At 34.1% G+C, this 27,736-nt stretch overlaps 2 protein-coding genes across 5 annotated transcripts in view; one reads left to right on the forward strand and one right to left on the reverse strand.

Annotated features, from left to right (window-relative positions):
* The window catches only part of LOC117429481 (protein FAM227B-like), a 46,111-nt gene that overhangs the window by 3,955 nt on the left and 14,420 nt on the right, over positions 1-27,736 (forward strand). For 2 of the 3 annotated variants that reach the window (XR_009308428.1, XM_058998669.1), the window contains exons 7-10: positions 2,348-2,446; positions 2,745-2,846; positions 3,129-3,255; positions 3,771-3,887. Coding sequence is in view for 2 of the 3 variants with exons in the window: in XM_058998669.1 (XP_058854652.1) it covers positions 2,348-2,446; positions 2,745-2,846; positions 3,129-3,255; positions 3,771-3,887 (445 nt within the window). In the remaining variant the exon portion in view is untranslated. The remainder of the gene's footprint in view (positions 1-2,347; positions 2,447-2,744; positions 2,847-3,128; positions 3,256-3,770; positions 3,888-27,736) is intronic. The other variant, XM_058998670.1, reaches the window with a different exon arrangement.
* fgf7 (fibroblast growth factor 7) lies at positions 9,309-25,210 on the reverse strand. Of its 2 annotated transcripts, none has more exons than XM_058998675.1 (4): positions 24,972-25,210; positions 23,811-24,406; positions 14,287-14,390; positions 9,309-13,856 (listed from the first exon to the last, which is right to left on the reverse strand). In XM_058998675.1, the coding sequence occupies exons 2-4, from the start codon at positions 24,094-24,096 to the stop codon at positions 13,662-13,664; spliced, it is 585 nt and encodes a 194-aa protein (XP_058854658.1). In that variant the 5' UTR covers positions 24,097-24,406; positions 24,972-25,210; the 3' UTR covers positions 9,309-13,661. The 2 variants fall into 2 exon arrangements, with proteins under 2 accessions (XP_058854658.1, XP_058854659.1); XM_058998676.1 differs by lacking the exon at positions 24,972-25,210 and adding an exon at positions 24,682-24,939.

The raw sequence follows: 27,736 nt of genomic DNA on the forward strand, positions 1-27,736 counted from the left end.
CTTCATTTGAATGCATTTCAGTATAATCTTGATGGATTAATGATGGAAAAGTGCAAATTTGATAGTGGGTGCAGAACGGCAGGTGAACACCATTCTTTACATATGCTGCATTTTTAGCGGACGGTAAAATCTGACTTTACGGCTGCTAAACACGATTTCGCTTTGCGTGTCACCCCCTTAATGTATTGGTTTTCATTTCATCAAGGTGAGGATGATAAACTGCAGTACGCATTCCCATAAGTGTTGTGTGTGAAATTAACACAATATTTAATTGGCGATTTGGCCTACGTTGAAAGAGATTTTAAATGTATGCATAAACATACATATAACACATGCTATTTAATAAATCAGTTGTCCTACATACATAATATTTTTTGGGGGGGGGTTTGGGTAATTTGTCATTGACTTCTATTGTAAAACAATCATAACCACAGCAATAAACACAAACTGCTTTCAAACTAATTTCTATGCTTCTCGCTCTTTAAAAGGATATACCAGTAATGTCCTTCTTGCTATAGCATTTTGACTGTTCATCAGACAGTAATGTCTGACTTTTCAAATATTGCATTCTTGTTTTATGCTTCTTTGGAGGTTCAGTTTAGCAAGGTTGTCTTCTTCCCACTTGTTTCACTAAATTAATCTTACCTCGCATTACTGTATGTTATGAATCAACAGGCTTCTCAATAGCCATCTGGCAGACCTAATGCAAAAAGTAAGAATCAGCTTGGCCTTTGAGCCTGATGATAAATGAAGGCCCTGCAATTTGCCAACATATTACTCTCAAGTTTTAAGTGAATATGCTTACTCGTAACATTATGAATTATACTTCTTGGCTTTGGTCTTCATTTTGACAGTTGATGGGATTAAAGATATTGCATTAAAATAGGAATGCAATAAAAACTCAGAAGATATTTTACCTGATGTATTGTACTGTTTTTAACTTATCTTTTTTTTCTTAAAATCAAGAAGTAGAGAGTATGATTATAATTTGGAAAGATATATTTTTGTTTATAAATCTTGCTAAGTTCAAGATCACTTAACAGTAACCACCTTTTTTTCCCCTTTATAAAAGAAGTTGCAATTGCTACAAAATATTGTCCAAAATCACAAGTATGTTTCACCATAGTAAAACAATATTAAAATGTTATATAACATTTATTCTGAAAAGACACAGAACTACTTGTAAAACTGTAGAATTATGAAAGTTCTTAAAAAAAGAAAAAAGCCCACCTTTTAAAATGTAACAGGGTGAGTAATGTTTTTAATTACAAAAATAAGTTTTGAGATGAATTTTGGAGATGTGTTAGATAGACAGTCCATGTAGACTCCATGAATTTCAAACCTACATTTAGTGTAGGTGCCAAAACCATAATTTTCAAAGATGAACAAATACTGTGTCTACTACTATTTAGAACATTCATTCTGTATTTTTTCTGGAATTCCTGTGTGTTGAAGGAGTGTTATGTTTATTTATTGTGGCAAATGTTAATTTCCTGTCATCTGTCTAAAGCCAGATGGTTTCAGTGGGATATAAAGCAGATTTTTGCTGTATTTTGTTTCTGTGATGGTAAAGCTTTTTTACTGTTTTAATGGAACATGACTGCATGCACACTTGCATGCCAAGCATACACGTGTAACAAATGTGTCCTGTCCCTGTCTTTTGTTATTATATATATAATATTTACATTTTTAGGGGTAGACATGAGTTTGAGCAAAGAGGATTTCCCCCCTGTTTTATTGAGGCAATAAACAGGTAGGCATGCCTGTAAGCTGCCCAGAGCTGCGTTGTCCTCCGACGCTGTAGCTCTGAGGTGGCTGCATGGTGGGCCAGCAGTGTGATATAGAAGCAGTGGGCTGACGGCACACGCTTCGGAGGACAGCGTGTGTTCGTCTTCACCGCTCCCGAGTCAGCGCAGGGGTGGTGGCGGTGAGCCTAAAAATAATGGGCTATTCCATATTGGGAGAAAAAATTATAAAAACAATTGGCGACTACTAAATAAAAAATATATATATATAATATATAATTACATAATAGTTCATGATAAAACAGTAAATCGGGCAGGCTGGAATTGCTCATTTTTATGACCACGTATTATTTGTCTGTTGTCCTTTACCTACATAGTTACTGTATTTACAAATTTTCAAATAACAACCTGAAACTTGGTAGAAAGTCAGATACAGCCAAGGTCCACAACCTGACTGAAAACCAGTTAGATCAAAACATTACCACTGTAAAATGTACACTCAAAAATCATCTTAGTGGCGGTTAACCCATTAGATTTATATTACTACAGTAGTTATTTAAAAAATAATTGAAATAAACTAAATACAGCATTTGTGTCCTCAGGCTGCCTTTTTAAAGATTTGGAAAACATTCTTCCTGTCTGAAGCATCTGTTGCAGTCTTTAAGGATGGATTTTGGTGGTACTTCCTTCATAAGTTCAAGGTAAACTATATTATAGAAACTTTTTTACATTTTTTATTTGCAGTAACTCTTTGCATCATATTAAGTAATAGATACATACATTGCTTACAATTTCAAAAGCTGTTTTATAGTTACATAGTTGGATGAATATTACCAGCACCAGGGCGTTAGTTAGTACACACACCATCATTTTAAGTTGCAATGGCTATTGAAGGGTCTATTGTGATGATGATGACTGTGTTTTTCAAAGTAATGGCCCTCTTTGTTGATCTAATTGACAGTAAATGGTATGTAACTGACATCTTCTTTCCTCTTAAAGCCTAATCAAGAAGATCAGGACCTTCTGTTCAATCGAATTGCTGACAGCTTTGTGTCCCTTTTACTGACTGTGCATTTAGATGTAAAGGACAAGTTTTTTCAGGTACATTAAATACAAATTCAATATTGTGTTAGTATTTTAACACACAACCTGTATGGGAATGCTTACAGTTGAGTACAATGAGATTTGAGCTACATGGAATAGTTTAAAATGGAATGTGTCTTTTCAGTCTAGAATTATTGTTGATCAACTACAATACAGTAAAGCAAAACAGCATCTCTGTTCATGCAGTTTGTAGGGAAAAATGCTCAAATTAGTTAATTTGATTCTGTCAGACTAAGCTGGTTTTAACAAACTTATGTTTTTTTTTTTTTTTTGTTCAAGGTATATGCTGATTGTTTAGCTCAGGCCATTTTCTCTGCATTCTATGAAGCATTTTCAATGTCCCACAATCACTTTGGTGACGATTTTAAAACTGAACTGACTGACCTGATCTGCCTTTGGGTTTCAGGTATGTTTTCTGTGCTGTATTGAAACGTTTCTTAAATCTTGAGTCAACTCTTTTTGATCAGTTATTAGTTGACATACAAGACTATATGTAATCTTCCTGACAAATACAAATTCATTGTAGCTTTGATTTTTCCATATTTTGTAAGATTATTTGTTTTTGCTACAATGAACACAATATTGTGTGAGTTGTATTTGCATTTGTGCAAATGATCGTACAGTGTGGACCAAATGATATTGATGTTTTTAGATGTCACTTTATATAATGCTTTCTTTCTATTTGACCACATATCATAGAGAGCTTGTTCAGGTGTAGTGGGCAGTGCTAGTGGGAGGGACAAAGACTAAATCTTTCACATTCCAATAGACCTTCTTGCAGGCGGGACTTATATGTATTTTCATGTTCATGTTAATTATCATTATACAGTATAAGGTTAGGCAACTTCAAAATCACCTTTCAGTATTTCATTTAAAAACTAATGCTTTAGGTTTGCATGTTTCTTTTTGTGCATTTCTTAGGGATAAAACCTTTGCCATTTATTTGGAAGAAATGGAATCTGAAGTGGTTATACCAATTAGTTGCCAGAGCTCGAGAGATGGAAAAAGTGCCCACGACCAGATCAATCTCAAGTGGTTGTAAGTGATGCCCACAAACTTTTGTCTTAATCTTTTTTGTTAAAATCAGAACCACATGTGTTAATATTAGTATTGATAAAAGGTGTACTCAATTCCTGAGCAGAAGTTTATCTTAATCCCTATAGTAAAACAATTAAGGACAGAATTAAACATTACTGCATCATTCTTTATAGACAGATGGGGGTGCTACTGTATTTCAAAACAACAAACTTATTAAAAAACAAAAAAACTAAACAATGTTATGTATAATGAAAGCAGTATCATATGGTCATAAAAAGTACAGAAGCCTGTGGTGTAGGCCACATGCTTATGACGATCACCTGTTCTTTGAAATTGTCTGAAGCACAGGAATTTCCGTTTTCATGTGAAAGCAGTTTTTTCTACAGGGCTGTTGGACAAAAACAGAACCCACAGTAATTTATTTAGTGAAAACTAAAAAAAAAAAAATATTATGTATATTATGAAAGGTCGGTTAAAAAAAACAAAAAGCTTTGTAAATGTTAGTAAGAAAGCATTGGAAAAAGCTGTAAAATGTTATAATTCAGTTCTGTTATATAAACAAAAATGTTTCCAGATTTAATGATTGAACAGCAGTTTTAAGAACAGCATCTGTTCTCATAGGACATCGAGTGATATGTGCTTTACAATGCACTTAAAGTATTTTCCTTATAGGGCTTGCACTTAAAAGTTTGTATTCATTTTCTTGGTGTAACACCTAATATATTATGAGATTCATCAAAGAGGCTTATCTGTTGTTTTCAAGGTTCTTTTATGTTTGTAGTTCTGAGAACAATTCTAAAGTGGTCTTTCTAAGAAAGGTCAAAACATGTTTATCAAAATGTCTGGAAAATTTAAAAGGAAAAGTGATATACACTGAAACAGCAGTTCTTTTTTGAGCTTTTGTGATGTAATCCAACAGTTACCCAGTCCCATAGAAACATGACAGATCCCAGTATAACAGTCATTTAATATAGCAGTCTTTACATTTCTGATATATCTGCATCATCTGGTATTTAATAAAAATGTTAACCCTTTTTTTTCCTAATATGTGATGTTAAGTCATTAAAATACATGTTTTTTGAATAACAGACTAGTTACAGTGTACAAACAGGGAGTCCATTTTTCAAATAACCTACAGTCTTAGATATTTCATATTTTTTGAAAGGAGACAATTTTTTTATTTTTTTGTTACAAAACTAGAACCAAACAATCAAGTAATATGAAGCTGGAAAGGCAAACCATTCTAGAACCTATTTGAACTGATCTTGTGAAAACTGTCCTATCGAAAGCTGATCTGAGTACTCTCCAGCAGGCCTGAGTTGAACTGGTCTCAGACCAATCTGAGAGTTAGTGTGGATAGTCATATCGGTCTGGAATCGATGTTGGTTCGGTTTTTCAGCCTAATCTGAACACCTTAACTATGTGCCTGATTTATAAAAAAAAAAAAAGTCCTTACACCAAAATGCAGTTTGCACCACATTTGGCACTGGTTGAGCACTTTGGACCTTGTCTAAAGTTACAGATTGATTTTGCAAGCAATATTATACTTCCTCTTAATATCAAAGTTGTAGAATTAGGCAAAACTGATGTACTATAACTAGGGAGATCTGAGACACAGCTTGTAAAGTATGCATGTCTAATTTTGAGTGCATCAATTTGGTGCCAATGGATACACCACTATTAACCCATTTTATAAAATCTAGGTAACTTTTGTTTCAGTTCAGTTAAATATTTTACAGGCATTTTTAGTTACTGTTGAATGAAATAAACAAACTAGTAGAATGTATTGTCAATAACTGGTTAGAGACTGCTTTCTTGTGATTGTTGGAGGTGTTCTATATGAAGCCTTCTATAGTTTATTATTGCTGGTATCTACACTGGAACGATTAAGCACAATAACAGATGTGTCTCTCTTGATTCCTTTCTGCTGTTTTAAAGCCATCTGTTAACTTGTAGAGAATAAAAAATACATCACATTTTAAAGTATATTATTTTACAGAATGTGTCAATATCTTGAACATATACTGGCCGGCATGATTTCATAAATATTGGAATTTCGCTTTTGAGGTTGCTTTGAACTACAAAATTTGGCATTTTAAAGAGACCAGACTCTGTCTAAAACCAGACTCTTTTTTTAAAAAAATTTCCAGTTCAGTAATTCACACCTATGCACACTATGTTACCGTGTGAATAAAGTTGTAAAGGTCTCAGGAATTTCATTTTGACATGGAAATGTTTTCTAAGGTTAGTCATTCTTTGGGATTAACGTTACCTTTCTTTATTAACTTTTTCTGATATACAGAAAGTAACAGTTATGTTGGTGCAGTGTCCTAAAAGAACACTGTGTATTGTTTCATGCAATTTAAATTGTGTGTATCTTCTGAATATGTATTTATTGTATTTGTTATATAATATTTAATTTGTACTTGGTAAATGACACCCAGCAGTTGAGCTATAGCAAATTATGGACTGTACCCACAGTCAACTACTTAGTCTCTATTTATAGGCTAATGTTATTCCATTTGTATGCTTATATTATTATTGTTATTTTAACAATTAATAGTTTTATATTAGAACATAAAAAAGGTTACGAGAGGAGGCCATTCGGCCCATCTTGCTCGTTTTGGTTGTTAGTAGCTTATTGATCCCAGAATCTCATCAAGCAGGTTCTTGAAGCATCCCAGGGTGTCGGCTTCAATAACATTACGTTCCAGACTCCCACAATTCTCTGTGTAAAAAGGTGCCTCCTATTTTCTGTTCTGAATGCCCCTTTATCCAATCTCCCTTTGTGACCCCTGGTCCGTGTTTCTTTTTTCAGGTCGAAAAAGTCCACCGGGTCGACATTGTCAATACCTTTTAGAATTTTGAATGCTTGAATCAGATCGCCACATAGTCTTCTTTGTTCAAGACTGAATAGATACAATTATTTTAGCCTGTCTGCATATTACATGCCTTTTAAACCAGGAATAATTCTGGTCGCTCTTCTTTGCACTCTTTTCTAGAGCAGCAATATCCTTTTTGTGGCGAGGTGACCAGAACTGAACACAATATTCTAGATCAGGTCTTACTAATGTATTGTAAAGTTTTAACATTACTTCCCTTGATTTAAATTCAATACTTTTCAATATATATCCGAGCATTTTGTTGGCCTTTTGTATAGCTTCCACACATTTTCTAGATGAAGACATTTCTGAGTCAACAAACTCCTAGATCTTTTTCATAGATTCCTTCTTCAATTTCAATATCTCCCATATGGTATTTATAATGGACTTTTTTTATTGTCTGCGTGCAGTACCATGCACTTTTCTATATTAAATGTCATTTGCCATGTGTTTTCCTAGTTCTGAATGCTGTCTAGATCATTTTGAATGACCTTTGCTGCTGCAACGGTGTTTGCCACTCCTCCTATTTTTGTGATGTGTGCAAATTTAACAAGTTTGCTTACTATACCAGAATCTAAGTCATTAATGTAGATTAGGAAGAGCAGAGGGCCTAATACTGATCCCTGTGGTACTCCACTGGTTACCTCACTCCATTTTGAGGTTTCTCCTCTAATCAGTACTTTCTGTTTTCTACATGTTAACCACTCCCTTATCCATGTGCAGGCATTTCCATGAATCCCTACTGCGTTCAGTTTGAGAAGTAATCTTCTATGCGGGACTTTGTCAAAATCTTTCTGGAAAACGTGTCATATGCTTTGCAATTATCCATTGTCGAGGTTGCATCCTCACAAGCAGGTTAGTTAGACACAATCTCCCTTTCCTAAAACCATGCTGACTGTCTCCCAGGATACTGTTACCTTATAAGTAATTTTCGGTTTTGTCTCCCTATTATAGAGTTAGCCCCTTTCATAAAAGGACGTACTGTTATTTAAGGTTCTGTCTTGTAATTCACTGTTATGATCATGTGATCAGAACTGTGAAAGACAGCTGATTGACAGCAGTATAATGCATTGACAAAATAGCACCTTCACATACTGCATTTAAAAACACCTCTGAAAAAAACAAATAATAAACAGCAGACTCTGCATATACGCAGTTTTGGTCACTTCGGATGACATTTGCTCTCTTGGTCATCAGACACTCAAGTAAATGCAGAGGCTGCTGTTATTTATTGTATAAATTATTTTTTTGGGCTCTGCATAAATAAACAACAAAAAGTTTTCTAGGGTAACAATAATACAAATATTGTCATGAAAAGCTGTTGAAATTTTGCTCAATCAGCATGCAGTTTTAATTTTTTACAAATATTAATACTTAAATAATAATTGGTAGTAATAAACTCCGAACAACAGGAGAAAATGTGTTTCAATCCACTCTTATTTTTTCCTCTCTCTTTCTCTCTATTTATATATTTTAAAACTTCAACAGTGGCCTCAACAGAAGACACGTGAGATCCTTATCTGGGGGCCCCTAAGGTCAGCCCCAGCCAGGCAGTGTGTGTGGAATTTGACTTCTTCTGTATTTCAGTTGTCAGTGAACTGCTGATGTTTATTTTTACGAACATTCTCTCTAAATTGCATCATTGGCAGATTATATTGTGTTTTCAGATATTGCAGTTGACTGCAGTTGTCATACCAAATATGGAGCATAATGTTAATGAAACAAGACTTTCCAAGATTGAATCAGGCCTGCCTCATACTTATTCAAGGAGCTGTTCATAGCAAACCCAGTCATTCCCTATAATATGGCAATAAAGTCACCAGACTGCACTTCTTTGATTATCACCATATGTCCTGTCATGTTAATTTTGTGATTTTTTTTACTTCAATTTTAAAAAAATAAAGTAATACAATCCATTCACCTAACCGAATCCCAAACCATAACATTATCATAATTTGTCATAGTGGGAAACTAATGTTGGCTCATCCCATGCCTTTTTTGAAAGAAGTAAATGTACAGCATAGCCCGTGACCATGCTTTCTGTGTTGAAAATGCTTTTTGAAGCCAGTAATAAAGTGGGTTTTAAAGTTTTTCCTTAGGAAAAATTTATATACTATTTTAAGATGTGGAAGTGCATTTTATGGCAGTGTGTGTATCTAATAAAAATTGTGTGGGGCGTTTTGCTGCCATATTGTGACATGCAGCTAAATAAACTCCATTATGTTTACAGAATGCTGCAATCTTCTAGCTCAGTGTCCAAATATATACTGGAATTGTTTCAGCATTACATTTAGAGACTGGAATCACCTTTAAATCTGCTACATTGCAGAGGGGGTTTCTATCTGTAGATAAAACATCGTAACATATCATATTGAGAAGTAAAGAGAAATTCAGCTTGGTGCAATGTCAGCCCCGGTTGGGTGGTAGGAGCCAGGTTTTCTTGACAGATTCATTGACTTGGTCTTGTACTTATCTTGTAAATTATTTGGTAAGAAAATACATTTAAAATGTTCACAAATATACATCAAGCATATTTTCAAATAAAATAATTTATTGTCAATATATATTTTTCTTCTAGCTACAAAAACACAAACTTAAATGCGAGTTTAAAGTAAATACCCTATTGGAAAATACAGGGTGGATAGCAGTAGTATAGACAGACACCCCCCCCCCCCCCACAAGTTCCACTGAGCACATTTTGGTTTTCCCTTTTATTTGTTTTGAAAAATTAGATAACTAAGTGGTTGTGTAATATTCATGTGAAAAAATATTTTAGAAACTGAGGAAAACCTGAAACCATAGAGGGAGTTTTACAGCAAGTGAACTGATATCAGCATTAAAATAATCACTCATGATCCGAGCCAAATGTCTGTTAAAACTCTGACAGCAGAGTTTTATCAAGAGAATAGTGGGTTGTTGCTATGAGGTCAAATATATGCATGGGAAGGTCTGTGAATTCTATTCTTTTAAATCTAAGTAGAGCATCTGTAAGCTGAAGACACACAAGAAATCCACGGCACCTGTGATATAGAAGAGTCGGTCGGTTGTCTGTACAGTACATGCGTGTCACACTTTTCATCTATCTGAAAAAAACGTATCCAACTTGGTATTAACATTTTTTTAGCGTAACTTATTGAGAGTATATAATTCTGGGGCTACATGGGGGAGGGGCATTCTGTCTGTCTGCCAAACTTGCATTTTTGCATACATTTGGAATACGTCATTAAATTGTGATGAAACTTGTTTTTAACATTATTGAGCATTAGTCATTGAGAATGTTTGATTGTAAGGATACGTGGAGATGTCTCTGTCTGTATATCCGTCTGTTTGTATGCCATGCTTCCATTTTTACAGGAGTGTTGAGAACACAAGAGGTTATTCCAAATACTGTAAATAAGTCATTTTAATATGCTTTTCCCATTCCCATTCCCTATTATGTATATACTGTTAAAGTATGTCGTAGTCATCAACATTTTCTGATGGATCTAATTTAGATTTTACAGTCGTGATGGGCGATGTATGTTACTGGTATTCTTGTTATATTTAATGAGTATAATATTTCGTAATGTAAATTTAAAAACAAAAAACAGTGAAGGGTAACACAAACTAAAATGATGTTTTACTGAGCATGTGTTTTATACTGTATGTGTCTCTTCTGCTTCTCATAAGGAGATGTGCACATTCATAAAAGCCCAGAAGTCAATGTTAATGTCGCTGAAATGTACAAATCCACATGAAAGTTTAGATATATACAAAAGCTGAAATGATAATTCTGTGTATTTAGATTTTGAGCATGTTATAAATGATCTGCTAAGACTGCATTTGCGTGACTTGGCATAAATAAGCACTTCACCTTGATTCAGACATTTTTTCATTCAAACTGATTCAGAGGTTTACACTCCAGTTTTTGCCTTTTTATCTGTCATTTTTCTTTGAGCCAGATGTGAACCCAGCCATAAGGTAAAGCGCTTATTGTATCTACTTTTCCATGTGTGAGGCAGTTTGCCAGTATTTTATCTGCAGTATACTTGTATTTGACAGACATGCAGTGTAACTTAAAGTACCTAATATGAACCCTTTTTATCTCAATATTACAATAGCAGTGGATGTGCAGACATTCTATTTATGTCATGCAGTTATATCTGCACAGATATATATATATGTATGGTTTCTTACTATAGATGTGGTACCTCTGGTTAATCTGATCCTCATATTTCCTTAGTGATCAGAGAGAAAGGACCAGGTAAAGTATACATGGAGACCATTTAGAAACAGACTGCAATGAAATGGGCGGAGTAAGAAATACCATTGGGAGGAGACCCTTGTTCAGAAGCACATTTCTTACTTAGAATGATCAGTTCCAAGCCAGGGAAGATCATTTTTCCGTGCTCAAAAGGGCATTTGAAACATGTGAAAATTCTCGAAAAAATATGACTATGAACCTCAGGCAATTAAAACCTTGTGTAAATATTGCTATTACCCTTTTAAAGGGAATTTAAATGTATGCCCATTGCATATTAATGTTGCCTCTTTAAGTGATCTGTGATCCAAAAGGTTTATGGGAGATCTACACAGCTGGCCCATAATGGGCATGTGCCAGTGATAATAGACCTGACTGTGGAGCTAGCTGGACAAGTAAGAGATTTACACCAGAAGACCCTAATACAAGGCACTGTATTGATAAGAAACACACCAGAAATGATTTGCCTGGTGGTGGAAACTCATCACATATACACATTGCTGTGCAAGTGTTAGACATGTTGCCATTTTCTACTCTGATGCATTATGAGCATGAACAATTTACTCAAAGCCTCCACTAGTGTTTTCTACTATTATAACAACCTTGACTTGCATAAAGAAGGAAAAACATTGAGTGAAATAGCTTGCATCACTTGATTTTCAAGGTGTGGTATCCGAAGCATAATCAACAACTACACAGAAACATCATCTGTAATTGACAAACCCAGGACTGTCTAACAAGGATGAGCAATACTTGAAGATAATATCCTTAAGGAATATAAAGAAGATAAGTGTTGAATTGACAACAGAACTGGCAGAACATGCAACGGTGTTTGAAAGGAGCTACATAGCAAAACATGTAATGTGCAGTATATTGGGCCAAGAAATGTTATGGTACAGTACAACATAATGATTAGATAAATAATGCTAGACAAAAGCATTTGCATAGATGCAACAGCATTTAGTTATTTTATTTCTTATTTAAACAAAAAATTTACAATTGCATCGTCAGAGAATAACATTTTACAGCACTGTATTTAGTTTACCAGTGGTGATGATGCTTATTTTACAAAAAAAAAAATATTTTGATGGGTGGGTTTGACAAGCTTGAGTGGGATTTATGTTGCACTGTTATATGAAACACTATTATTTGTATTTGGCAAAATGTGAAAATGTATATATGGCATGTTATTATGTCCCTTATTTGCCTTCTACTGTAAGAATTTGTGTGGGCTGTCATTTTGTGCCTGCCATCCTGTGTTTACTGGCAAGAGCATTGTTTACAAGCTTCTATGCCTGCCTGCTTATAAGGACTTCTGTATTATATCTGTGACCAAACAATGTTGTTGTTATAAAAAAAAAAAAAAACTAAGAACATATGAAACAGACATAACTTAATATGAATTTTATATAAATAACATCAACTTAAATAACATACAACAATAAAGTTCAAACACAATCTTGAACAAATGCTAATGTTATTGCCCTATAGAGACTATAATGTTTTTTTTAAAGTCTGGAGTTTTATGAAGAAGCATAGTATACAAAAATTAAGTGTTTTGTTAACATCAAGGAAAATGTAGTGTTCCTAATAATGAGATAAACAACATTGTATCTGAAGTAAACTGTATGAGACTGCATTTCCGGTAGTGGCTAAGGTTACATCTGAAAGTAAGATATAGCATGACTAAATAGGTTTGCGTGTAGCTTTCCTTTGTCGTGAAAGTTTGCATTTAGCATGCTATTCTCATGGAGCTATGCAAATGGACTATTTAAATGAATTCCAAACTTACTAGCACGCTAATGTTGTCATGCACAGCCATTAAAATCAAGTCTACAAGATAATGAGAGATTTTATTATGGGCCTATTTAATAATGCAAGTCCAATTTTTCTAGTCATGACATTCATTTGAGCTATCTATAATATTTATGCAAATGTCTAACAAAAATCACACTGTTTATATAAATGATACATGCACAGATACTGTTTTTGGAGGGGGAGGAAGGGGGGGGGGGTAAGGTATTAAAAGAAAACAAAAACACAACAGAAAGTGGAATGCTTTAAATAAAAAGTTCTTATCAATACAGTGCCTTGTATTTTAAGCTAATGTTTTTTTTTTTTTAATTTATATTAGTAATGTATGTAAAGGGACAGTCAACCAAAACTTAAAGTACTGTTCATCTATTTAGAACTGTGATTCAACATTAGTTACTCCAGCAGCTTCAAAATTGTATATAATTTAAATAACATTTATATCACTTCCCTTTGAATAACTTTAGCAGCCATGTAAATAACTAATCAAGGCACTAGCCAATTACATATAGCAAAAGTGGCCAGAATAGTAGGTCATAAATGCAGCTTAAATAGGCAAAAAAGCAACTTTTATCCGTTCAACTTTTTTTTTTTTTTTTATCTGCCACTTTCAAGATCAAAGTTTTTCTAAACATTGAAGTGTTGTCTTCCCTAACATTTTGTACAGTCATTAAAAAAAAAAAAAAAAAAAGTTCTTCGCAAAATGCAAGTCCAGCTTGTTCACTTTTCAGTAGTTATCCCAGCTTACTTTATAAAGGCATTTGTTACTGCGTAGAATTATTTTTTTGTTGCTAGAAATTAACATGTAGTGTATACTGTAGCAATCTGGTGTTGGTGGAATTAGGTTATTGGCATAGGTAAGAAATGTGTTGCTTTGTTTTCCTTCTTTGTCTTTTTGCCTTTCATCGCTACACCTTTGACTGACAAGGAAACATACATTTCGTTGCCCTTTTGAGTCCACTTTGCAGAGGAATATGTATTGTAATTATTTTCTAGAATCAGTTCCTTAAAGTTGCAGTCCTCATTGCAGGTTTTCTGTGTTACAAAAAGAAGAACAATATACATTTTTAATATATATTTTTTCTTTTTCTTATCACATTAAAAATGGTGAATGATATAATAACTATCAGGAGTTTAGTCAGAACAAAGAAATATATCTATGTGTTCTACATTTGTATTTTAAAAGAGCAATACCAATACATGTTTACCAATATATTTATAATTATACTAAATAAAGTATGTTTCAAATGACTACAAAATATATATTATTCAGACTGCTGTACATATATACAAGGAATTGCCTAAAACTAAATATTAAAATATTAAAATATAAATTGTAAAAATGGTGTTACTTTCACATTATATAGTTTAAGTTATTTCCATACATTTTAAAATGGAAAAGTAGAACAGGAAGTTCCACTCATAAGTCAGAAAACCTCTTTAAAGAACACCTTACGATTCTTACCCTGCCATATAATTTTCCAGACTTGTTCATTGCCAGGAAATATTCACTTTCTACCCCTTTGATTGCCACAATTCCAACTGAGACCGTCCTTATTTCCAGTATACCTGCAATGAATCAGAAGATAGATAGTCTTTAAACTGTTGCTGTGCTTAAGCAGTCATTATCGGTTATAGAAACAGGAAGGGGTCTCTGCTGCTAATCAGTTTGTGGTACTTCTGGTTTTATTTAAAAGCTGTTAAATGGTTTGGGTGGCCATTACAAAAAACACAGCTCATGCAATTGCACATATGGGTAGCAGACTTAAGATTGTTCCCTGAGGAAAAAATAGCTGCCCCTTCCCATTTGCTTTGCACGCTAGTTTGTAGCTTTTGTACTGTAGCTGAACTCTTTGTACCCACAAAACAACAGTACTTTTTTGGTGCAGCTGTCAGTTTTTCTGATGGTCTGAATTGAAACTTTCCAAATTAGAGGCCACAGTAAACTGAAGTAAGTATATTTAGGGATTCTCTGACACAAAATACCACGTTAAAAAGACGCCTGTGGGAAAATGTACCAGTCACCTTTTCACACAGATTGAAACCTTAGAACGTACAATAAACACAGTCCAATGACTGTCGAATGAAACCTGTGGAATAATGTTACGTTACCATATTGAATTACATACTGCTGTGTAATTTCCATATACTTAATGAAAAACTGACAAAAATGGAAAAATGTGATATTTTGAAATTTAACATGAAATTCTGTACTACTGTTCTGGCTTCCGATAGACTATTATTTGGTAGTTTCATTATTTAACATGATGTTAAATAATATAAATATATTAAATTATGTCTCCATCCTAAAAACTTTTGGTTATAGCTGAAGGAGCCCACCCTTCAAAAGCTGAGACCATTGGTTATGTTCTGAACCATGAAATATAAAGTATGAAGTGATGAAATTTAACCCGTACAGTTTGCATAAAGACATGTATATAAAAGCATTTCACAAACAAGTTCTAAGTTTGGCTTTAAAATACATTTCCTACCTCATTAGCATTGGTAACACTATGACTGATCTGTTGTGCTGAAGGTATTTTGTTATTTTTTTGAGGATATGTTGATTTCTTTTCAAATACAGAGCTATATATATCTCTGCTATCAAATCACTTCCTGTGCTGTAAGTCACATGATTAGAGTGTAGTAAATATAACCCACATCACATGAAGAGAGTACTTAACAGGGAGTAACTGCAACCTTTTATTGTGTTGGGTTGTATTTAAAAATATTTAAAGGGTGGCTGACATTGTTACTAGTGTTTATAAGAGGTAACACATTTTGAGGTCTCAGTTATCACTGAAAAAACAAAATATGGTTGCAATATTGTTTAACCGTTATTGAAAAACAGTTTTTACATACTCCAGACTTTGTGAAGTGCTATTCGTGAATTAATTTCCAATTCTGCTGCATCAAGGAAAATGTCTAATTTGTTTGCATTTGTTTTTTAAACTGAACTTTTCTTGAATTGATTACTCATAAGAAGAAAAAATAAGCAGAAGGAACTTGCCAAAACGTCTATTTTACTTGTTTAGTTTCCTATAGTTTTATCTTTAAAAAATAAGGTCAAGAGTACTGTTGCACGTTGCTATTTAAAAAGATGAATTAAAATTTACCTTCAGTAAATGGGAAATGGCTTTTAAATCCTGGTAGTAAATGACATATCTTTTAACATATTAAACTTTCTCTGGAACCTTAGTTAACTTAAATCCCAAGACCTCTTCAAAAGTTTCTAGTTATAAAATTGTGTCTTACACTGCAAGTACGCATCCATTTCAGAATATAGCTATTTGTATGGCCTATTTTAAGACCAAAGGTCTCAGTAGTGTTAAATAATTGTGAAGCTTGGATTTAAAAAAAACAGAAACAAAACTTTATTATTCTCTAAGGCTAGAATTCCTGGGTTTGGGACAAAGTGAAAACCAGAATTTAAAACATATTGTTTTCCAAGGATAAAATATAAAATACATGCAATGTTCTCTAAGAGATTCACAATAATACACATTCAACTCTTTGTAATGAAGCTGTTTACCCTTCATGAAAGTTATGATCTGTAGTCTTACGTGCAAGTGAAAACCTTGTGCTATTCTCGTAATTTTGTCAAAGTACCTGAATCATTCCCATGTGTACTATTTGATATGTTCCAGTTTCCTTGTTAAATTAAAACCAGACTGAGCTGTTGGTAGACGGTATTGCGTGGTGAAGAAAACAAATCCATGGGATTCTTTAAAATATTTACACAACTTTGTATAGGAACAGTACAAATCTATTATTCTAGCTCTGAACAAATTAAATAAATAGACACAGTTTTTTATGGTTTAACTGTGAGGCTTAGAGACCTGAGATCATACAAGTATAAAATAAAATGTCAACATTAACAGGTGATTGTATAACTTTTAGAAAACTGTTCAATAGTTGCACTATACTCTGTATTTATTTTAAATCTCCAAACTAATCTAATCAAACAAAAAACTCAGTTTCGTTTTAATATCTTTTGGGAAACCATAGAGGACAAAATCTGTCCAAATGAAACTGCAAATGAATGTAGTGAAGTTTGCTAAATGGATAGTCTGTTGCTTGTAACCACGTGGAGTAAAAGAGATACATGTGACTTTTGGTCAATTTTGTTGAAAAATAATTATTTTTTACAGCTAAACCAGTAAAATATTCTAAGGTATAACATAGGGCATTAGTTTGTTTCATCTAGTTTTAACTAATGAGTTTGACATTTTCAATTCACTACCAAATATACTATTTCCCAGATTCTATGAAGCCATGAATGGCCTGCAGGATTTTCAAGTCGCTTAATTGCTTGTTGGGGCAACATGTCAGACTGGCCTAGAACTGTCTGTGCTGCCTGTGCTGTGCCTGGTCAGGAAATGGTTACAGGCCCCTATCGTGGTTATTGCCTTTTATGATGCTAGTTTTTACGCCTTTCAGATGCGTGCTGCTTTTGTCTTCCTCAGTCATACACAAACGATTGTTGTCCATTCTTTGTGTTGTGACATTACCACTTGAGTTACCTTACTGTTAACAGGCAAAAGAGATTGTTATTTGAAAGCATAAACACTTATACTTGAAAACAAGTTTAGATGATTAAGTTAATGCAAATATTTAGTAATCCAGACATGTTTATATTAATGTTAGCCAATGCATGTCTGCTTTGCATAAAACTAAATGGCATACAAATAATTTTCTCTTTTACTGGCTTGTTAAACCTGTAGAATTTCAGATGGTATGGATTACTTCCACAAAAGCAAAAGCTGTAAAGTCCCAAGAAAGGCTAATATGCTAATAAAACACAGTTGTTGACATGCAATTCAAAGAAAATACAACATGTGCTTTCTTAAAACAAAATACTGTACCTTTACTAGTATTATGACACTGCATGTATGAAAACAAAAGTGTGGTAACATTTCAAGTGAAAAATGTTGCTATATAGTAGTTTTACAAGTTTTTTTTTTTTTTCTGGTACCAATAAGTGTTGCTGTTAGGTAGGTGCTTAGTAACTGACCCTACATGAAACCGCATGCAATACAACAGAAATAAGATAATAACAAATTTGGGCATTCATTGAAGTGCTGTACTCAAGTAAAGTCAGTTTCAGTGTATTATGAGAAATGGCAGTATCAATGTTCTGTGATAAGAGATGGCAAGACATTAGCTGTCAGACAAAGAACTCTCATAAACATCTATTATGTGTCAAAACTTGAATGGTATATTAAAATGTATTGTAGGTTTATGCCGGTATACACAGTATATTAGTGTATTTTAATATTTTCTATATTTCCTATTATCTGACTAATAATTTTGTAAATGTTTGTTGGAATTATTTTAAAGAAATAGCTTTATGGATATTTTGTGTCCAAAGAAAAACCCAGCAGGGCTTAGACATTTGTTTACAGGAAACTGGAACTACTAGATTAAATAATGGAACTACTATTAAATAAAGATGTTTGGACATGTTTAAAATCGATTATTTTGCCTTACCATCACTAATACTCAATAATGCCCATTCTCCTTGACAAGTACATCTCCACAGTGTGCAGCACATATGGTCTTTATTGTGATGTACAATAGGTCCGCTCCTACAATTGTCTTTACAATGGTTTCATTTGTTTCACTTTTGTGGAATTTTTGAGAAATGCAATAAAGCTTGTTTTGTCTATGGCTTACAGAAACATTTGATCCTACTCCTAGATGTATCACTTGGAAAGTTATATAGTGAATAATATCTTGGATGATTAGGCTAAAATCTTGGCAGAGTTTTTTTTTTAAAACATTTTTTGAGAATGTAGCGTGCCACTAAAACATATACAGCTTAGTAGGAACAATGATGGATGTCTCAAAGCTAAAACAGAGGTATTTTACACACATCACAGAATGGGCACTTTATGACTGTTTAAGTTTCAGCAACTGCAACTGTTTAGTAGATATAAGGAGATGCTAGTATTCACATATGGGTAGCAAATGTTAGCTCTGCCGTTCAGGGAGCTTCATAAGGTTTCCCCCCAGCTTGAACAAATTTATCTTACCATTTTGGATCAGCCTCTGGCTAAGTAAACTAATTTGTGACTGATCCTCAATTCTGTCCTCCCTGAGTAGACTCAAAACCCACCTTGCTTTGATTTGGTTCTTGTTAAATACATAGAAATCCGGTGAACAACTGATCCTTGTATGCGCAGACTACTCGTCTGACACCACTGGGGGGGCTGGACAGATGTAGTAAAAACTGTTGAGACTGTGTTTACGTCAACATCATTTGAAAGTGACCGTATGTGAAACATCGACTGAGTATATTTGATTTTTTAACTTTCAAAATTGTAAAAGATAGGGCACAATATATTTTACATTTCAAATAACTTGAATTCTGCTGAAACTATAAAATATGATTACGATATGTTACCAAGTATGCAGATGTCATCCTGATGATGATAAACACATAATTCTTAAGTCAGATACATAATAGCCTATTCACAGTAATACCTACTTACACATAGTTAGTCACAGATATAGGCATTCAAAATCTGCAGAAAAATCGCAGGAAAATTAACAGATTTCTGCAGAGAAATGTCAACAGTCTGGGGCCTTTGTTTGCAGTGTTTGAAATGTTCTGTATGGCTTCTGAGACAATACCAAACAATGTCATGCTTAAATTAATCAGGTAATGTTACAAATTGTAACAGTAATTATTCTTAACAGTTAATTTGAAGAAGTGTTTTTTTTTTTTTTCACCTAGCCTCCTCAGTAACAATTATTCGCATTTGAAAATGTTCTGTAGTTAATTACGACATAATGTACAAAAGTAGGCCAATTTAGCTTTTTCAGAAGATTATCTGTGTCTGCATATTTCAGCTGCCTCTGGTCTTACCACAATGTGATGTGATTACCATTGCCATTTTACTCTCTATAAACAGCATTAAATAATTAAAAAAAAGAACCCAGTTCTCTGAAGCAAAAATAATGTTCAACAATAAATGTACAATTATTTCTTTCATTTACATATTAATAGCTAAATGTATACAACCATCAAATGGTTGTACTGTTCATAAAGACTGTGAATCCAGACATGATTTGCTTTAGAAAACTGTTAAGTAAATGTAGAAACGTTTACAGTTCAGTACATGTATCTTGACAACTGCCATAATATATTATGTTTAAAATCACTAACAGAATCACTGTGCCTTTTGAACTTTTTTAATGGGGCTTATGTTGATTTAATAACAGATAATGTAGCAAAACAGTTGGCAGTGAATGTTGAGGATTTTGAAAAAATCTATATACAGTAAGTGAAAACATGGAAATAAAGAAATCAATTTATTTGGCTTTCTTTAGCAACAAAAATAGACACAGAGACTTTTATTGAACATTTGCAGGTTTCATCTTTTGTTCTTTACTTTTGCTTTATGCCGCATAGATTCTGTTCTGGAATTCTGTAAAATAGATTTATAGCTCAACCCATTTTACTTGCCTCAGGAATGTTGTGTTTGATGCTTCATATTTACAAATACTAGTGTAAATAAGCTTGTTGTTGGGGAAACCTTTGTGCCCTGCCAAAACAAAATTACTTTTGCAAGATGTATTTCTTGATGACTGCAAAAATCCAGACTTCCGTGATTCCCAGTGTCAGAATTGTGAAATAAAGGTTATAAAGCAAACGCTTAACTCTGCGTTGGTCCCAGGATAACTTGTGAGTTTTATAAAGACTGAAAATCTGTAACTGTGAACTTAAGACTGACCCTAGCACCACACGCTAACACACACACACACACGCTGCTCTGCACTGTCTCAACAGTGCACCCCATCAGCTTAATGAGAGCAGAGCACTTCCCCCTGCTGCCACTTGGGAGCCATTTCCCTTCTACATACTCTCACTGTTGGCTTTAAGAGTTCCCAGATGAAAATGCACTTAGCTATGTGATGGATTGGAACCCCAGCAAATGGTAATCAATTACAGTCAGGTATGAAATGTAAAAGACACAGTTGTCAGAATAAAATCTTTATTTATTTATTTATTTATTTATTTTATTTATTTTTTAAGTAAATGTGGGGTTTGAGTAATGTCTTTTAGTTTCTTTGCTGTCCATGATGTAGCCTATTATATATACAAAATACTGAATTTCAAATATTAATAGTAACCAATTACTATAATTATATTTTATAAATAATGTTGCAAGCTAAGTTAACCCTTGAAACATTTACTACAGTAAATATGCACAGTAATTTTGCAGTTTTCCCATGCTTTTTCATGATTATGCTATGCATTTACCCAGTGGTTTGCCATGGTCTTTACAATGCTTACACTATGCTCTGTTACACTTTGCTATGCTTTTACTATGGTCATATTTTTTATAGTTTTTATTATAGGGCATTTGTTTTTAAATTGCACTCAGGTAGAGTTCATCTAAAAGTATTAATTTTGTTAATGTTGTGCCAAACTTATCATGATGTGTACTGAGTTTTGTTTATATAAACTGAGAAATATGAATCCTGAATAATAACTAAGTAGTCATACAGCATGCTGCTTTCATCAAAAGCACTGCTGCGTGTTTCCTTATGCATTGTGCGTGCAGTTGCCAGCCACATCTGTGTGGATCAATTTCCCCGCTTTGCAACGCCAATTGTTACGCAAGGGACTTTTCCATCCACGCTAAAGATGTATTCTGTCACGGCAACATTTTTAAGAGTTGAAAGTTGGGTAGTTACGAGGGAGAGGGCTGCCCTTTGTAACTCTTTAATGACCGGTTGTTTTTTTTTAATCTCCTAGAGTTGTTTCTGATCATGGAAGAATGTGGTAAACAGTCCCCAAAGAATCTGTTTGTTTTCTATAAAAAAGATTGTGACACTGCAGGTTTAAATTGTTGCATTAAAAAGTGACCATTTTACTGAGTACTGGCAAGTAAGGCATAGAGTATACAGGATTATCAGGAGGAATGAGAACCAAATACAAAAGCATATTTTACTCTCACTTCCATATGTTTTCAAACAGGTGGTGAAGACAAAATATAGTGCTTGTTTTCCCTCCGAGTACCAGTTTATGTGAAAGGGTAAGAATTACAACAGCATAAGAAGATTTCTATACTTGGGGTTTGGCAGTGGAACTGACATGATTATGACATGGTAAATACAACTATGACCATATACTTAATATTGACACATAATTTTGCAGTAAGTGCAAAGGTAATTTGCTTTATAACAAAGTGTAAAGAAAGTATAGTGAAAACATGGTAAAGTAAGAATAGTAAAGAATATTAAAGTATGGTAAACTATGGTAAATGCATAGTATTGCCATGGGGAAATCATAGGAAAACTGCAACCTAAATACTATGGATAATTTTACTTGCTTTTTTATTTCAAGTCATATGCACTTAAAGCTGCATTATTCAGATGTACCATTCAAGGTTCATCTCTGTTTGAAAACACATTTTTAGGTTCATTAGATACAGTAACCTATACCTATGCATTCTAATAAATAAGATAATTTGTTAAAACATGATTTATATAAAATAATACTGGAACATTCACTATGCCAAACCATGCACCTGTTGTACTTTAAAACTGTCATTCTGTTAATATATGCTGTTTTAAAAGGGACGCCTGTCCTTATAACTGGGTCTTTTGTCAGGGATTTCATAGAATCACAATATCCTGACAAAGCTACAACCTTTAACTTTTACTAGATTCATTAACCCTGTAATTCCCATTTCAGATACAATGCTTAGCCCTCTCTCTCTCTCTCTCTCTCTCTCTCTCTCTCTCTCTCTCTCTCTCTCTCTCCTCTCTCTCTCTCTCTCTCTCTCTCTCTCTCTCTCTCTCTCTCTCTCTCTCTCTCTCTCTCTCTCTCTCTCTCTCTCTCTCTCTCTCTCTCTCTCTCTCTCTCTCTCTCTCTCTCTCTCTCTCTCATATATATATATATATAATATTTAAATCCAGCCTCACAAGCCAGAATTCTTCATATGCAGTGCATTATCTGTTAACCAACAATTATTTTTTGGGGGGTTTGTACAAGAAATGGTATCTTGGGAAAAAATGTTTAGGCATTACAGGGTTAACATATGTTGGAGAAATTAGTCATTTTAGATAAACAGGAATGAAACCTTCACGCAGGCGTGGCTGTTTGTTATTTCATCTGCTTACGAACAGCCGTCGTACATTTTGTAAGTCTCAACCTGGGTCAAAGCCTGTCGACCCACATCTTGAGGTGGGTCACTGTGACCCGGGTCAGCACAGGTACGACTCAGGTACCTAGTTTCACATTACGTGGGATTGTGACCCGGGTAAGTGTGGAAGTGTGAAAGGGGCTTTAGGATTGTTATTATCAAGACCTTGTAACGTTTTATTAGTGGCACTTTTTAGAATATATATATATATATATATATATATATATATATATATATATATATATATATATATATATATATATATATATATATTCTTGTTGTCTGGTTTTAAAATTAAATAATCCCTAAAATATGGAAGTAAATATTGCAATATGTACTTATAGGCTTGTGTACCAATAAACCTATAGTTGTAGTACACATTCAAGATAAGATTCTAGTTTCTACTTTACAGAATTGTGTGCAACAAGTAGCACAGTTTGTTGGCCTTAAGACTGCTTTTTAAAAAGGTCATACATGTTGTAACCAAAGCATTTTGATTGTCAGATTTAAATATTCAAATTTGAAATATATAAAACTCTGATACCCAGAGAGAAAGCCCTGCAAACATTCAGGCTAGGCTGTTCCAGTTGTTATTGAATGCTTGCTGTTTGATAATGCTTAATATCCGCAACTAATTTATTATGAGCTTCACAACATGCTGGATACATATTCACACAGGAGCTGTGCCAACAGTAGAAAATGCTATTAGACTTGTGCTTTTTAAATAGCAAAGACTATAATGTGCTTTACCTTGTGTATAAAAATGGATAAACTACTTGAAAACCATTGTCATACAGAAATGGTATCTAACTCAAAATAAGGTACTTACTGTAACTGTTGTTTTGCTCGCCTGTCCCTTCGATCTTTCCCATTTCATCAATTGTCAGGTACCAGTGTGTCCGACAGAAAAGTCTCCTCACTCGTACATCCCCTCCCTCCATATAGTCATAACTTCTTGTGTGCCGTTCAGGACTGGAGCAGTTCGGATTTGCAGCCAGTTGCTCTGGAGTCATATCATTGCAAGCTAAAGACACACTGCCCACTAGAAAGATAATGTGAAAGTACAGTCTGGAAAGCAGAGTTGGCAGGATCCATTTTAGCATCCATTTGCGCATTATAATACAATTCTCTGGGTATTCACGAACAACATACTGAAATGTAAATTAAAAAGCAGGCTATTGCTGCTAGGTCCTTGACCTGGCTTCTGTCTGGAAGTGAAGTCTTAAGTGATGTTGTTTAGCTTGGAGTTTTTGAAGTATAGTTCCCCCTTTTTCACTAAAGATTTAGAAAATTGTCTTCTGTAATCCTTTGTTGTGGTCAATCTTCACCCTGAATGAGAGACTATTAAGCTTCAACTGCTGCCAGTTGTGGATTTCCTTGCTATTGAATTCACAGATTGGGATGACACTCTTGACAGTAACAGAGCTGCAAGTAAAAATAACACTTAGAGCAATTTTACCAAGTTACTTTGTTACACATGGATCACAGCTGGAGTTGTATACTAACTCTGGAACAATGTCTAAAAACAAAGGATAAATACTCAAGTTTTCTTTTACAGACTAATTTGGATGACAGTTGCTATAACAACTGGGATGATCATCTTGCGTTAGAGGCAGATATAAATTAATAAGCTTTTGACTAAGCTGGAGTGCTAAAATAAATATTACACATCTGCTTTAGTTTTTCCTTTGTTTGCTCACCTCATACTTGTAGTCAAGCATTTGTAATCATTGACACTTTTGTGGTTGACCAAACTCTTTCCGGAGAACTGCCCACATTTCTCTTGTTTTAGACGTCTGGACAGACTGGAGACTTTCAGTACCACCTCTTTGTCAGCTTTGCACGTGTAGACATACTCTGTCTGAATAGTAGCCAAAGTTCTACTTTCATATTCCCATAAGTAACATTTAAACTCTCAATAGCATTTGACAACATGAAATTAAGGAAGATCTGTCAACAGATTGTATTGCAAAAAAAACCCAAAACTTACTTTTGTTGTTTTCAGAAGACAGCTGTAAATAAAAATATTCCATTTCTATTTTCTGTCTTTCGCAACAAGTCTCTCTACAGCTACAACCTATTTCTCAATCCAGAAGAGACTCCCGTGGACTCATAATTGTTTCCATATTAAGTGTTAACTCAAGAAGGGGTTTTCTGTGCATCTTCCGTCTGTTGTTCAGTGCGCTTCAATAAATGCCTTTTGCTGACCTCACTTGAAGGCAATTAGATCTCAGCCAGTCAGCTGTCACTTGGATACCGATGAACAGAGGGGGGAAAAAAGTCTGTTTCTCTTTGTCAGGCATCCAAATGGTCATCAGAGGGAGCTTTGAACTTGAATAGTTTATATTGCTAGGCTGTATATCAAGTTTGTGTTCCAAAAAACAGCAAATATTGTTAATATACACAAGTGTTATTTAAATGACAACTCCTGTTATATTATGTTTGGTTTGTGTTTTTTTGACACAGCCTTCTTATTGTTTGTTTTTTATTTTACATGTAAAATGTCTCTGAATATTATTGTGCCACTAAACCTAGATTGTTTTCAACAGGTTTTAAAAAGTAAAGCACAGTAATTTGCAAGACACTTCAATGAAGAGATCAGCAGATGTCATTTTAAATAAAGGATTATTTTGTTTAGGAAACCCTCAGTTTTACTGCTGTATTTATATCTGAACCCAGGATTTACATTTTTAAACACCTGGCATTTTCTTGTACTCAACACTTCAGAAGTTTACATAGTATTTAATGGTCTATTCCCCAAGGGAGCAGAAAGCATTGCATGCTGGCTGTTGTGTGAGAACCTTTTGCACTGTAGGCAAGTCTGCTTTTCTTAAAGCAATCAGCACTTATCAACACCTGATCTATTTACATAAATTATTGCTTGATTACTTTTAGAAAACTCCAAAGGGGATGGCATTTTTTTTTATGCTTACATAACTTATATTTCTAATGAATAAAAAAAATTAGAAAATAACTTATTTTTAAATTAAAGAAAGTTATTCGACTATTTGCCTTTACAGTGAATAGAACTGATTATTTGAGTCTGAATTTTACCGTCTGAATCAGTATCAGTGTTATTTTAATAGAAAGACAATATTTCTACAGAGAGCAGGTTAGTAATTTTAATTTTTTTTTAAACATTTATTGTCATGGTGGAATAAAACAGGATTTCCCTACAAAGTATTTCATTAGATTTTACAGCACATGGACACACACACACACACACACACACACACACATATATATATATATGTGCATTGATTGGCACAGTTATATTAATAGAATGACATTTCAGTTGAGAGCAAATAAGTTTGTATCTTACTTTAGTGATGGTATTGGGGGTGGGGAGCAGGATAGCTGCCCTCCCAGTTATACAAAGCCAAAAACGCAGGTGGAGGCTGGTGAGGAGATGAGCTCTGGCTCACAACAGGGATGTAATGGATTGAGGTGAGATATCCTTTCCTTGCCGATCACTGGATGTATTGTTTAGTGAAAGACAAATAAGATACCAGCTATTCGATTGATGATTTGATCTGGTATTGGTATTTATGTGTTCTAAGGTTGAAGACATTTCCCTGCCAGAACCACGCTTTGCTTAATTGAACACTGGAATGCATTTTCCAAGACCATTTGCCAATATGCTTCAGAAGTGATACTTCTCATAAGTTAATGATTTTCCTGACTGTCAAATAAGTTGTTGATGCTTTGCTAGCAGGTTAAAATCCCCAAAGCTATTTTTCAGCTGCAAAGTCACCAATGGAATATTGTTTTCAAATGTTCAGCTGCTTTATGATCATTGTTAATGATTTTCATATTGACTTGCCCAAGCTAGGTTAAATGGGTATGATAAATAAACATACCTTAGTTGGTTCAAGGCCCCCTAAACATGATTTGTGTTGAGAGAACTTGACAAGTACAAAGGGGAATTATTCAGAGAAAATACAAATATTCTTCTCCTCTCTGGTCCTTATGGAATTAGTTATGTTTGAAGGTTGCAGAAACACATTATATTTCTTGGGTGATTCTCTTGTGAACCCTAAAACAATGATATACTTTATTAGGAAATCAATTTGTATGGCAGTGTACCAATTAATAAGATACATGTTCATGACCTGCAGGGATAGTTGGGCACAAAGCTCCTTTTGAAATCTGCACATCAGTTTAGTTCAGGTGCTGCAAAAATACGGTTTCTGCTATAGTTTATAGTATTTCTCTGTGTTCTTAATACTGTACCAGATGGCCACTGTCATATACAGGTTGTTTAAGTTTATTGTTTTAAATTGATGCCTGTTGCATGTGGATCAAAGAGTGCCTAGTAAGGAGAACCAAATTACAAGTGATTAAAGTTTACAGTAGCAGAGGAAGCATTGAGCCTGCAGGCACACAGGCCCTGCGTGAGTACACCTCTTTAATTTCTACCAGCCCTTCTGTTTTTCTGGCAAATTGATTATTGACAAGAACATGGGAACTCTGGAAATTATTTGCACATTTAGCAAACATGTTAGAAACAATAAAACTTTGCCCTTTTATTTTAATGGACTACCATTGTTAAACCTGTTACAGTTAATAAAATCTAAGTGCACTCGGTGGGTTTATTGCAATATGACACGCAACCATACAAGCTACAACCTAGTCAAAATCCTGCTGGCTTCCAAAACAAATAGTCAAATAATATGCTTCTGGATTTAATATTGGAAATAATATTCAAATGTGATTCCATTCTTAATCATAGCTTAAGAATATTAAAACCCTGAC

The sequence above is a fragment of the Acipenser ruthenus genome, chromosome 24 (assembly GCF_902713425.1).
Source record: "Acipenser ruthenus chromosome 24, fAciRut3.2 maternal haplotype, whole genome shotgun sequence".
NCBI lineage: Eukaryota > Metazoa > Chordata > Actinopteri > Acipenseriformes > Acipenseridae > Acipenser > Acipenser ruthenus.